The sequence below is a fragment of the Acinonyx jubatus genome, chromosome C1, assembly GCF_027475565.1.
Source record: "Acinonyx jubatus isolate Ajub_Pintada_27869175 chromosome C1, VMU_Ajub_asm_v1.0, whole genome shotgun sequence".
Lineage (NCBI taxonomy): Eukaryota > Metazoa > Chordata > Mammalia > Carnivora > Felidae > Acinonyx > Acinonyx jubatus.
Genome location: NC_069381.1, coordinates 91,761,055 through 91,773,465, shown reverse-complemented (window position 1 = coordinate 91,773,465; position 12,411 = coordinate 91,761,055). Strand labels below are relative to the sequence as shown.

Here is a 12,411-nt window from a genome sequence, read left to right as displayed (position 1 = left end):
TAAAAATTTTTTTTAATGTTTATTTATTTTTGAGAGAGAGAGAGAGACAGAGTGCAAGCAGGGGAGGGGCAGAGAGAGGGAGACACAGAAACCAAAGCAGGCTCCAGGCTCTGAGATGTCAGCACAGACCCCGATGCAGGGCTCCAACTCACGGTTGGCGAGATCATGACCTGAGCTGAAGTTGGTCGCTTAACCAACTGAGCCACCCAGGCACCCCTCACATTATTTTAATATGGTGTGGCATTCATGCCCTCAAGAGCTGTTGAGAATGTGGAGCTGTTTTCTCCCCTTTTGAACGGCCCGTTGTCTGTTCGTTGAAGTTTACTTTTTTTCCTACAGAAGTGATAGACCCCTTGCAATATCCTGGTCCTCTTTGCTGCTGATCCTGTCTTGAGATACACTATCCCCCAAATTTTATTTGCTTCTTTTGTAAACTAAGAAAATGGATTCCTAATGTTAGACCATTCTAGCAAGTTTAGCAAATTGACTTAGAGTGATGGTCTACAGGTTATCTTAGAGGTCAAATGCATAGATTTCTACTGCACAGACCCTGGCACCAGAAGTCTCCCTTGCTTCCTTCCAGTGAGCATTCGGCTCTTTGGGGCTTCTGTGTAACGCAGGTTGCTGTTGCCCACCCCCACCCTCCCTTTGCAACACTAGAGTGTTATGGAGCAGGCAGCTGAATTTGTTTGTTTGTTTGTTTGTTTGTTTGTTTAAACAAAGAGCAGTGGAAAAGCAAACTGAGCGGTTAAATTATTGATGAGTCATAGAATCTTAAAGATCTAGAAATGTCACTCCAGCCCCCTTGCCTTGGTGGTGAAGTTAGGTTGTGTCGCTCACGCTCCACACAGCTTTCAGCAGAGCTGGAAATAAAATTCAGGTTGAATATTATCCCATTGCTCTCCTGTGTATCATCCTGCCTTGCAGAAGACTCTGAATAATTGAGTAGGTATGAAAACTTGTGTAATATTTGGTGTTTAGCTGTTTCATTTCTAAGAATAGTCTCCATGAGAACTGGAACATTTGTGATCTTATTTTTAGCTCATGTTTTATGATCCTTGCAGCGCCTTATTTAACAGAACTGAATTCTGTTAAGATTTTCTCCCTGCCTGCGAGAGCATCACCTAAGTTGTGTTCCAGACCTCTTTTGGACATCACTGTGTCCTTTCTGTCCCTGTGTTCCCTAGTTGGGGTTTGGAAGCCTGAATCTTAAATTCCCAGCTTTTATGGAATCACCAGGGCCTTGCCTTTTTATGTTATTTCATTTGATTCTTATTATTCCAGTGAGTGAAGGCGCATAATTCAGTTTTACTCTGGAGGAAATGGATGCCCAAGAGAGAAAATAATTTGTGCCTGTTTTTCCAACCAGCTAATAACTGTACTGGGCTTTTGCACCCACTTTTGTGGTTTTATTTTCACTATTACAGGCTGCCGTCTATAGATTAAAGGTCTAGCATGTTTCGCCTTCATTTTTAGACTTCTGTAGGAGGTGTGTTTTGGGGTATAAATGCTCCACAAGCACAGAATGTGTATTATTACGTCTGTTTCCCCAGTGCTCCAAATAGGGCATGGCCCATGGTAGACACACAGATGTACTTGTCACAAGAAGGAATCTGTGTGAACGATGCCATCATGGGATTCATTCCCTCATTTACTAGCCAGAGAGATGGTTCCTGATGGCAGGACAGTTGGGTCATCTGCAAGTGCCTTTTCATCTGGGCCTGGCCCTGTGAACCTGACCCACACTTGGTTGTCCAGTGTTGGTTCTTCCAGTATTTTACTTTTGATCAGGTGTGTAACTAAAGATGGGCAGAAGTTTCTTGTTACCAAGTGGTTGTTTTTTTGTTTTTGTTTTTTTTCCAAGCTACAGTGACTGTCAGGACTAACTTTAAGTTCTCCAAGCTATAGCAACAGTAATTAGGCTTCTGGTTTAATTAGATGTGAAGACAAAGTTCTCCCCTTGAAGAATGTTGTGGTTTGTGGCCTTTCTCTTTTTCCAGGTGGAACTAGCAGTTGGCCACAGGACCAGAGAAATGGACATTTGTGGTAATTCATGGTCTCTAAAATGTGTGGACCTCAGGCTTTAAAATGGTAGGCAATAAATGCATGGATAAATCTTACCACCAGCTGTCAAGGTGGATGTATTTCAGAGAAGGTGTTACGAGTTGTCCCTTACTCTCTTAACATAATGAATCCCTGAAAACCAATTTGGTTATAAATGCCAGCCAGCAATTCCCTGCTGCCCTGAGCTTCCCTACTGGGGGCAGTAAACGGCTGTCAGTACCATCTGGGACACTAGAAATCACTGTTCAACAGGTGATGAACAGAAGATTGTGAGTATATCGGTGAATAATGATGTTAAGATGTGGTATTAGGGAGTCTACCTCAAATCAAGACCACCCATGTCAGTGTGACAGGGGGTCCGGGGTTCTCTGACCTGTCCTGTAACCTTCTGTTACACCCCATTAGCCAGTATTAATAGAAGAATAAACTGATATGTTCTATGTGTACTTTTTATACCACCCTTTTATATGTTCTTTCTTCAAAATAAAAATAACTTCTATAGTTTTATGTTTAAAAGTGATTCCTGATAGTTGGAGGTGGGGAGGGGAGTAATTCAGTCAATCCAGAAAAACTATAAAGAAGTATCACCATAAATTCTACCACTTAGAGACAGTTGCTGTTAAATTTTGAAGGACCTCCTTTCAGATGTCTGTTATCCATTAATACACACACAGGATTTTATACACTATTCCATAACTTGCTTTGTACTCAACACATTAGGAATATTGTACCTTGCAATGTCAGTGACTACCTGAAACATTTTCAGCAGCACCTGGTATGTTGTTTTATTGCACACCATAGCTTATTTAACAAAGCTTTAATCCCTCACCTAGAATATACAGATACAGTGATAGTTTATGGGATTGTTATATGGATTAAATGATAATGTGTGAAGATGCTTTGCAATGGAGATGGCCTGTAGGAAGTGCTCAGTAGTTGTTAGCTGTGGTAAACACCCAGGTACAAACACATCTTTTGTTAAGATGTGTAATTACCCCCTATGATAAATTCCTAAGATTGGGTTTGTTGGGTCACAGGGTATGGGCATGAGTTCTGATTCACATCACCAAGCATCACTTCAGAAAAGTGGTAGCAGTTGATATGCTCCCATGGACAGTGTACACAGGTGCCTGGTCTCCGTGCCCTCACTGGATAAGTTCTGTTGAGCTTTTCTGGAAGGTGGAAACGCCATCACATTATTCTTCTTTGATTTCCTTTGGATTACTCGTGAAATTGAATAGCTTTTCATATGTTATGAGCTGTTTCCTTGTCCTTTGTGAATTGCTTGTTTGTGTCTTTTCCCTATTTTCTTTTGAGGCCTTTGTCTTTTTCTTATTGACTTGACAGCTGTTTTCTATAGTAACCCTTTGTCATGTTGCAAATAATTTTGACATTTTTCAAACTTGCTATGTGGTATTTCTGCCATTAAAATTTTTATATAAAGTCAAAGTAATCCCTATATTATGTTACGGGTTCCGTTTTTTGCATCATTTTTTGTAATGGTCTTCTCGTTCTGAGATTAAAAATAGTCACTCATCTTTCTAGGAGTTTGATTATTTGACTTTTTGTATTTAAATATTGGCTGTATGTGGAATTTATTTGGGAGTGGGGTTAAGAAGGGTTTTGGGGATCCAGCTTATTTTTTCCAAATAGCTAGTTTTTCCAGCACTTGTACCACTAACTTGAAATGCTAGCTTCACCATACACTAAAAGAAACCTTGTCCAGTCTTGGACTTTGTTTTGTTCCATTGATCTGTCTTGTTCCTGTGCCAGTAACTGTGTTAGGAGATTAGTAAGTCTGTCTCTAGAAGTAGCAAATTTCATGCTTACCTGCTCCTGATAGAATCAGACTGACATTTTACATAGCCAGTCTTAAATTGCTTCGTTTCTGAGCTTCCTTCTGTAGGGTATGATTAAGTAGTCTGAATTACTGTAGTTACTCTGTGGTCCCACTGGATACTGGTTTTTGGATTGCTCATCACATAGATAGCATTTTTACATGGTTTCCCTTAATTTTGACCTGCTTCTAGATTGTACACTTGGCTGAGTGCTTAGCAATATGAAGTGGCCAGATCATGTTCTCTTTGTGCTAAGTAATCTACCTCTTAGGCATACTACTTTGGAGCAACACAGCTATTGTTTTCCAGAAATAAAACATGCTTCAATTCTCCCCACCTTCTCCGTTTCAGTTGTCAGGCATACAGCTAACACATAACATCGTTTTTACAACAGTGCTTGAGGTAGACATTCCCTCTACCTTCTGTTGGCTGGACTTCTTGACTCCTACATGTTTTCATATGTTCAGTATTTTAATATTGTGGGCTATTCATTGGTAATACTGTTCTGAAGGTTTGGGGTTTTCTCCTCTTAAAGGGATTATTCTGCCTTTCACTTCTTTGTAGCCACAAAGCTTTGTCCTCGGCTCATATTTCTTTTATTCATCTTAACTTTGCTTTGATTTGAACAATTGAGCCATAACTTATGGGTTGATTAAGTTCAGCTGTATATACCATTGGAAACCTTGCCTATTTGAGCACGTAATCTTGTGGCCTCGTCTCTGTTTTCTTTGGGTATTTCAAGCAGAAGTACTTTTCTTCTCACATTTCCTTTTCTGTATTTTTATTTTCCTTCTATTCTTACCATAACTTGTCTATCCTGATCTTAAAATTTTTATTTATTTTAACAAGCACTTACAGCATCTACTGCACACTCAGTACTTTACTATAGATGGTATTAATATGCTATTTGTGTTATCCTTTGAAATTTTTCAGAATGCTTACACGTATCTTTGTGTGTGTTCTACCGCACAACAACATTCCCGCGCCGTCTTGCTATTGCTTGTATCTGCTCCCACCTCTGTAAGCCCTGCTTAAATCTCAGTATGCAGACCATTGTTTCTTTGTACTCAAATGTTTGGATTTCTCTTCTGTGTAGTCTACCCCTGGCCAGTGTCTCCAAACACTTTGATGTGTTCAGGGCATCTTTACCAGTTTGGGCCATATGGAGTTGATGGTAACTATAAAGGGAAAGAGGAGTGAGGTCCCTATTGTAGGTGTGAGCACCCAGGAACATATCCTAGTGGCCACAGTGCTCTGGCTGGCAGAGGTGTAGGGAGAAACCCTGTTTAGCCATTATTTACTGAAATGTTGGTAATCATGGTAGAAGGAAGATTACAGACAGGTCAATAATGTTGGTAGCAAGAGTTTGTGAATAGACTTTTATGAGATATTTGTGGAGCACTTAATACATAGAAGACCTTGTGATACACCTGATGGGTAATACCAGATCACAGTGCCTGCCATCTAAGAATTCCTAGCGTAATTTGAGAGGCAACCAGATATGTAAATAGTTATAGTACCAGCAACATCTAGAAGTGCTGTGAGAATAATATCTAGGAAGAGATCATGTAAACTGCGATAATTAGGAACCAGAATGGTTGGTTTTACATGGAAAGGTGGGATTTTGCACTGGCGTAGTCCTTCTCTTGTGGCTGTCAAGAAGGAACACCCACCATACAGTACTGAGGGGCAGTGAACAATTTCAGAAGAGAAGAACCTTCCTTTTCTAAAACCTGCATTTAAAAAATATTTTCAGTGGGTATAGAATTCCATCTTTACAGTTTTCCCCTAGTTCTTTAAAGATGCTGATCCACTGGCTTGCATTGTGTCTAAGGGGAAGTCTACTGATTCTTTGTTCTTCTGTATGTAATGTCATTTCTTCTGAGTGCTTTTAAAATTCTTATCACTGGTTTTAAACATTCTGAATAGGATGTGCTTTGGTGTAGTTTTCATTGTGCTCCTTCAGCTTGGGATTTGTGAGCTTCTTAGCTCTCTGGGTTGATACTTTTCATTAAATCTGGGAAACTCGGGGCTCTTTATTTCTTCAGGGTTTTTTTCTATTCCCACCCCCCACATCTTCCAGACACTCCTATTACATATATATTAGGTTACTTGAAGTTCTATAGCTCAGTGGTGCTCTGTTCATTTTTCCGGTCATTTTGGCTGTGTCTCACTTGGATGGTTTCCATGGGTAGGGCTTCGAGTCTGTTCGTGTCCTCTTCTGCAGTGCCTCCTCTCCTGGAGATGCCATCCAGTGTAATTTTCATCCCAGACGCTGTAGTTCCCATCTCTTCAAGTCCAATTTCAGTCTGTTTTGTATCTTCTGTGCCTTTATTTAGCATGCTCAATCTACTCTCTCACTTCTTGAACCTGCGGAGTATAATTACAGCTCTTTTAATGTCCTTGTCTATTCTATTATCTGTGTGATTTCTGGGTCAGCTTGATTGATTTTTCTCATTATGGGTCCTGTTTCCTTGCTCCTTTGCACGCCTGGTTTTTTTGATTGAATGTTGGATATTGTGAATTTTATTTTCTTCAGTGCTAGATATTTTTATATTCCTATAAATATCTTGAACTTTGGTCTGGCACATAGTTAGGTTCCTTGGAAACGGATTGGTCCTTTTTTGTTCTTGTTTTTTTTTTTGTTTTGTTTTGGTAAGCTTTTAAGGCAAGACCAGAACAGCATTTAGACAAGGGTTAATTTTTCTTCATTGGTAAAGTAGAGTTTTTCCAAGTATTCTCTCTAATTCCTTGTGAAATATGAGGTTTTCTCCTTTGGTTGTTGGGAGCAGGAATTATTTCTGCTCCTGGGTGAGGGCCACATATGGTCTCCTTCAGTCCTTTCAGGTGGACCTTTCCCTGGTCTCAGGTAGCTTCCTCACACGCATGCACTGATGAGGACTCAGCTGAAGGCTTGGCAGGGTGGTTGGGAAGCCTCCATCTGTAGATCTCCAGAGTTTTCTTTCTGTCCAGCTCTTGCCTCTCTAGCACTCTACTACTGAACTCCAGCCTCTGTGGCCTCCCCAGACTATCAGCTCATCCCTTCAGACCTCTGGGCTCTGCCTGAGTTTCCCTCCCCTGCACTATGGTCTGGAAATTCTTTCCATGCAGTAAGCCAGGGAGGCCTTTATTTGTTTCCCATCTCTCTGGGATCATTGCCTTGAGATCCAGTGTCTTGAAAACTATTGTTTTACATATTCTGTGGGGGTTTTTTTTTGGCGGGGGGGGGGGGGTTGTTTCAGGTGGGAAGGCAAATCTGGACCTTGTGACTTCACCTTGGCCAGAGGCAGAAATCCTCTCAGAACATAACTTTACATTTCATACTCCTTCCCATCATAGAGAAATTAAGTGGGTCTGGCCTTTTCACTTCATCATCTGCCTTTTCAGAGCTTTACAAGTAGTTCTTTTTTTTTTTTTTTTTATGTTTTTTATTTATTTTTGTGAGAGAGAGAGCGCGCCAGCAGGGGAGGGGCCAAGAGAGAGGGAGACACAGAATCTGAAGACAGGCTCCAGGCTCTGAGCTGTCAGCACAGAGCCCGATGCGGGACTTGAACTCACAAACTGTGAGATCATGACCTGAACTGAAGTCAGACGCTTAACTGACTGAGCCACCCAGACGTCCCCACAAATAGTTCTTAAAGAAAATGAATTGGATGTTTTGAGTGCCGTCCATATGCTATGTAGTATATTAGTTCCTAAAATGAAGGTTTTGTCCCTGCACGACATGGGCTTCAGGTCTAGTGAGGGAGGCAGACAAGGTTCTTGTTGCTGTAATTAAAAGTAACACATATTTTGAAACATTTTAAGATGCCACTGCAACATAGGGTGACATATACATTGTACCAAGTGTGATAAATGATTAACCATATGAACTGATGGCCTTTTGCCAACACTTGTGAATTCTGTCTCCTAACCATGACCAGGTTGCCCACCCTTTCCTGGCCATCCATAATTCTTCTCTCTTTGCAGGAGTAGGATTGTATCTGTGCTCTTGGTCCCCCAACGCTCCTGGATCTGTCTTCTTTCCATATGACCTTTTCTTTCCACCTGAGGTTTGATCTGTTGTTAGATCTGATTTCATTTTTGTCTTTGACTTTCACTAGAATGAGAATGTTAAAGACTGGAACCTGGTCCTCATACAGAATGAGAAATAATTCCTGTTCCCCCCAAAAAAGTTAGTTGCTTCTGCCATGGATGGATGGGTGTTTTTCAATGAGTGTATGTGTTTTCAAAAGTAAAATGTAATTGGTTATTGGGAAGGGAAGAGAGGGAAGGTTAAGGGTAGCAGAAGACCACAATTATAGTTAATAAACCTGGCCTGTATTTCCAGAGGAACTCTTTGGATGATAAATGAGGTCAGCCATCCTTTGAGTTGTTCAGGTGAAGCTGGGAGTTGCTAGTGATAGCTAATAATCCTCCTTCTTCTGTGACTGGGCAACAGGAACATGTGAGTAATGCATTGACTAGGTCAGGTGTGTAGAGCTTTGTCTGAAAAGTGAGAGTTGTAGATCATGATTGGCTCAAGACTAACTATACTGTGGCCTGATCAAGATAGCCAGGACTCCAGTGGTGGAATTTTTCGTATATCCTAGTCAGTTGTGGGGGCCAGAGCCTTCCTTGGAAAGATAGCCTATGTTTAGATGACTGTGAGGCCATGTGGTCTTTCTGGTGCCTGTGGTAGCTCTGGATATTCCTGTTCCTCAAGGAGCTCATTGATGTAATTTCAGACACTATATTCTCACTCAAGAGAACATGCTGTCTTGCTCTGTGTGCAGTATCTTACAAGACACATTGCTGTGTCAGTTTTTAAGCTTCTGGTTCCAGATGTCTCTAGCAGCCCTACGTTTTCTCAGATGCTCGGCCAGCTTACATGTATGAATGGCCTTTCTGTTCTGCAGAGGCTGTGAGAAGCTCTGCCTGAGCATTTGAGAGTTAACCAGCATTTAGTCAGGCCCTCTGTGAGGCACTGATTGTACAAGAGCTTCTGCTGACTTCAAAGATACTTACAGTCCAGAGGGGAAATAGCATAGGTGAATTCAGAAGCCCTTTCAGGAGAACCACGAAAGAAAATTAGAAGATAAGCAAAACAGTTAGTGTTTTGAGTCCTGTCTCTTCAGACCTCTCTGTTGGGGTAGCGGCTTGAGTGACCAAGCGGCTGGCCTCCCACCATTTATAGACATGTTCTATTTTGAGACTGAGTTGGTGGTTTGGGAAGGACGTATAATCATTTTCAACAAATGCTTATTGAGTGTGTAAAGTATCGTGGTAGGCATAAGGAATACCAACAAGTATAAAGTTATCGCCTCTGCTTCTAAGGAACTGCTCATACTCAGAAAGGCAGGGCATGCTTAAGATGAAAAAACTTAATAAGATATATGTCTTTGTAAGAGAAAAGCACGTAATTGTCACCATTTAGTAGAACTAAATACTAGACTAATTAACTGCTCGGAGGGTGGGGCTTGAGGTGGTGGGGCATGTGGCAGAGGGACAGGAAGTATCTTCACTTTTTACTATACATCTGCCCTGTGAACAACATGGGTTTGAACTGCATGGGTCCACTTACACGTGATTTTTTCTGATGAGTACAGTACTGTATATGTATTTTTCTCTTCCTTATGATTGCCTTTATAGTGTTTTATTTTCTCTAGCTTATTTTATTATAAGAATATAGCATATAATACATATACAAAATATGTGTGCATCTACTGTTTATGATATTGGTGAGGCTTCCAGTCAACAGTAGCCTATTAGTAGTTATGTTTTGGGGGAGTTAAAAGTAATATGCAGATTTTTGACTGTACCAGGGGGTCAGCACCCCTGACCATCCCCCACCCCCCCGCATTGTTCAAGGATTAACTGTATATATTTGTGTATGGTTGGAAATTTTTACCAAGTGCCATTGTTGCCTTTTTGGAATTCTTTCTTTTTCAGTTAAAAAATGATAGAAACTAGTAGATTATACAAATAATGTTAGCCTTGATTATCTCTGCACGATAGGGTTACAAATGGTTTATATTTTCCTTATCATACCTCCCTACTATTGCCTACATTTTCTATAACGGATATGTATTATTTTATAAAGAAAGTATTTGAAAACCAAAACCCTAAAGCATCTATGATGATGATTATAACTATAGTCCAACATGCTTACCATATCTTGGAATTAACACACCAGCTTTCCCTTTTCTTTCTCCTCACTCTTACCACGACAGTTAAGATTGTTCTTCTATCATAATCATCATCATCACTAAATAAAGGTGAAGTAGCGCATTGGCTCTTTGATTCTGTCCCTTGTCATTTTGGGTCAGTGAGTTAACCTAGGAGCCAAAGGAATCCAGCTATTAACTGCTCAGCTGTACTGTGAAGGCTGCCTTGAAAAATGTAAATTATGCTGATTGGGTTACAATTATATCTGTCAATGTGGGCTGTGATCTCTTGTTTTAAAGCATCCTAAGAATACTTTCTGTATCTTTATATTTAGTCCTGTTGGAGAAAGCAATTAGATTATTCCATCTCCCCATCTGGTGCAGTAAGAAAACTCATCTGCTTGGCTTACTTTGTATGAGAGAGAATTAAAATGTCCAAGTTGTTTGTAATTTGGGTTAAGTAGTTCAGTCCTGTCTCTTCCAAATTTTGTTCTGGGAATCCGTATCCCCTTATAATTATGAACTGAATTACTTTGAAAGTAATAGTGTTCTGAATTATTTAAGGAAGTCAAAGATCAAAAGACAGATGTCATTTCTAAATGAATTTTCTTTTTCCTTGTAGCATGTGTTTGATGATCTCAGTGTCTCAGTATCCTTGTCCTGGGTTGGAGATGGCACTGGGGTAAGTAGTATTTTGAGTCTGTTAATTCAGCGTAGCAAGAAGATGTTGATTTTAGGAGTTTAAGCAATGAATGTTGTTACTTCCTGAAATAGTCTCCAACTTCAGTTGCAGAAAATGCATGTTTGCGGTACCGACTTTCAGGACAATGATTGGTTTGGTTTTGCTTTAGAACTGGAAGCATCTTGTGACCGCCTTCTTCCATAATAGGAAGATAGACACCATTTTAGTCTCTGGTGGCTGCTTGGCATCAAGATGAGCAAGAAGAAGAAAGAGAAAGGAGAGTGCCATGTGCTGAGACGGGAGCCTCACAATACTTGGGAAAACCCCTGTGTAGAAGCGGAAAACTGCACATTGCACATCTTGGCATTTTTCCTCCAAACTGTATTGTTCCTGTGTCCTTTCCCACAGTTAGTGTTGAAGGACTGTGGCGCCCATGGGCTCATGGTTGCTCAGCTCCCTCTGTTGTTCCTTCCCCACCACAGAGAAGCCGCTGCCAGGATCAGGGGCGTGAAAGGAGAGTTCTTTAGCCCCTTATCCCTGCTAGTATAGACAGTCTCCCAGTAGGAGGGTGTGCTGAGGGTGGCCTCAGGTCTTGAATCTAGGCTTGATGTTACCTGGCTCTGTGCCCTGCTGTCTGAACAAGGTCAGGGACCACAGCTCATACCCTCTGGGATTCTGGTAATGTATGTATCGTAGCATTTAGGCATGTGATGGCTATATCAGGAACCAAAAGAAATAATTTTGATGTTGAAAAGCAAGCTACAAATTACTTACTTTAATTAATTTTAAAACTTCTGGTAGACTGTCTCTTTAATCATGTCTTAGTTTCTTCTAAAATTTGGGTTGTATGCCAATTTCCATGATTTATCCATTTATCTAAGAGAGTTGGCATCTCCAGGATTTCTTGTTACATGGCTACCTGAGACTCCTTAGCCTGTTGTGCTAATCTGTCAGAATCTTTTCTCCATGCATATTTTTGTCTAGAAAAATAGTTATTTAAAAAATTAACTTCATGGAGAAATAACAGCAAGGAGAAGAAGGAAAGGACAGATGTATATGACACCGTGACTTCTATTAGAGCGCCCGTACTATTCTAGGCTCTGTAAGCAGGAAGAGAGATGATCTTTACCTGAGAATATCTTACAATAATAGAGATACAAAGTGGTTAAACCCTTCCTTTATTATAATGTGTAGTTGATTACTTTTGCCTCACTGTTACAAGTGTATGTGATGGGACCATTTCAACAAAATGAGTTGAGATCTTGAATCATTGTGAGCCCTAGTAACTTGGTATGTCTTGGTTTTCTGATATTAACAGTACAGGCTACTACAGACCAGGGCTGTTGGCAGCCTCTTAGATGTTGATTTAATCCCATCACATGCAGACATGTAATTAGACTATCTTTCTTATTGACTGCATGCTTTTGTCTCTTCCCAGATCATTCTAGTCTTGACTACCTTCCATGTACCACTGGTAATTATGACTTTTGGACAGTCCAAGCTATATCGAAGGTGAGATGTATAACGTGGCTGGGGCATTGGCTGAGTAGCATATCTACTTTTATAGACTTGATGGAGTCTCAAAGCTGATTTAAAGGATCTTCTAGGCATCTTAAATTTTCACCAGACTGTCACACTCAGCACACTGAGTGCCTACTTAACAACCTGAAGAAATATGAAA

At 40.5% G+C, this 12,411-nt stretch overlaps 1 protein-coding gene across 2 annotated transcripts in view; it reads left to right on the top strand.

The window, feature by feature from the left end:
* The window catches only part of SORT1 (sortilin 1), a 67,133-nt gene that overhangs the window by 11,969 nt on the left and 42,753 nt on the right, over positions 1-12,411 (top strand). For both annotated transcript variants that reach the window (XM_027058415.2, XM_027058414.2), the window contains exons 2-3: positions 10,671-10,730; positions 12,169-12,242. In XM_027058415.2, coding sequence (XP_026914216.1) covers positions 10,671-10,730; positions 12,169-12,242 — 134 coding nt within the window. The remainder of the gene's footprint in view (positions 1-10,670; positions 10,731-12,168; positions 12,243-12,411) is intronic.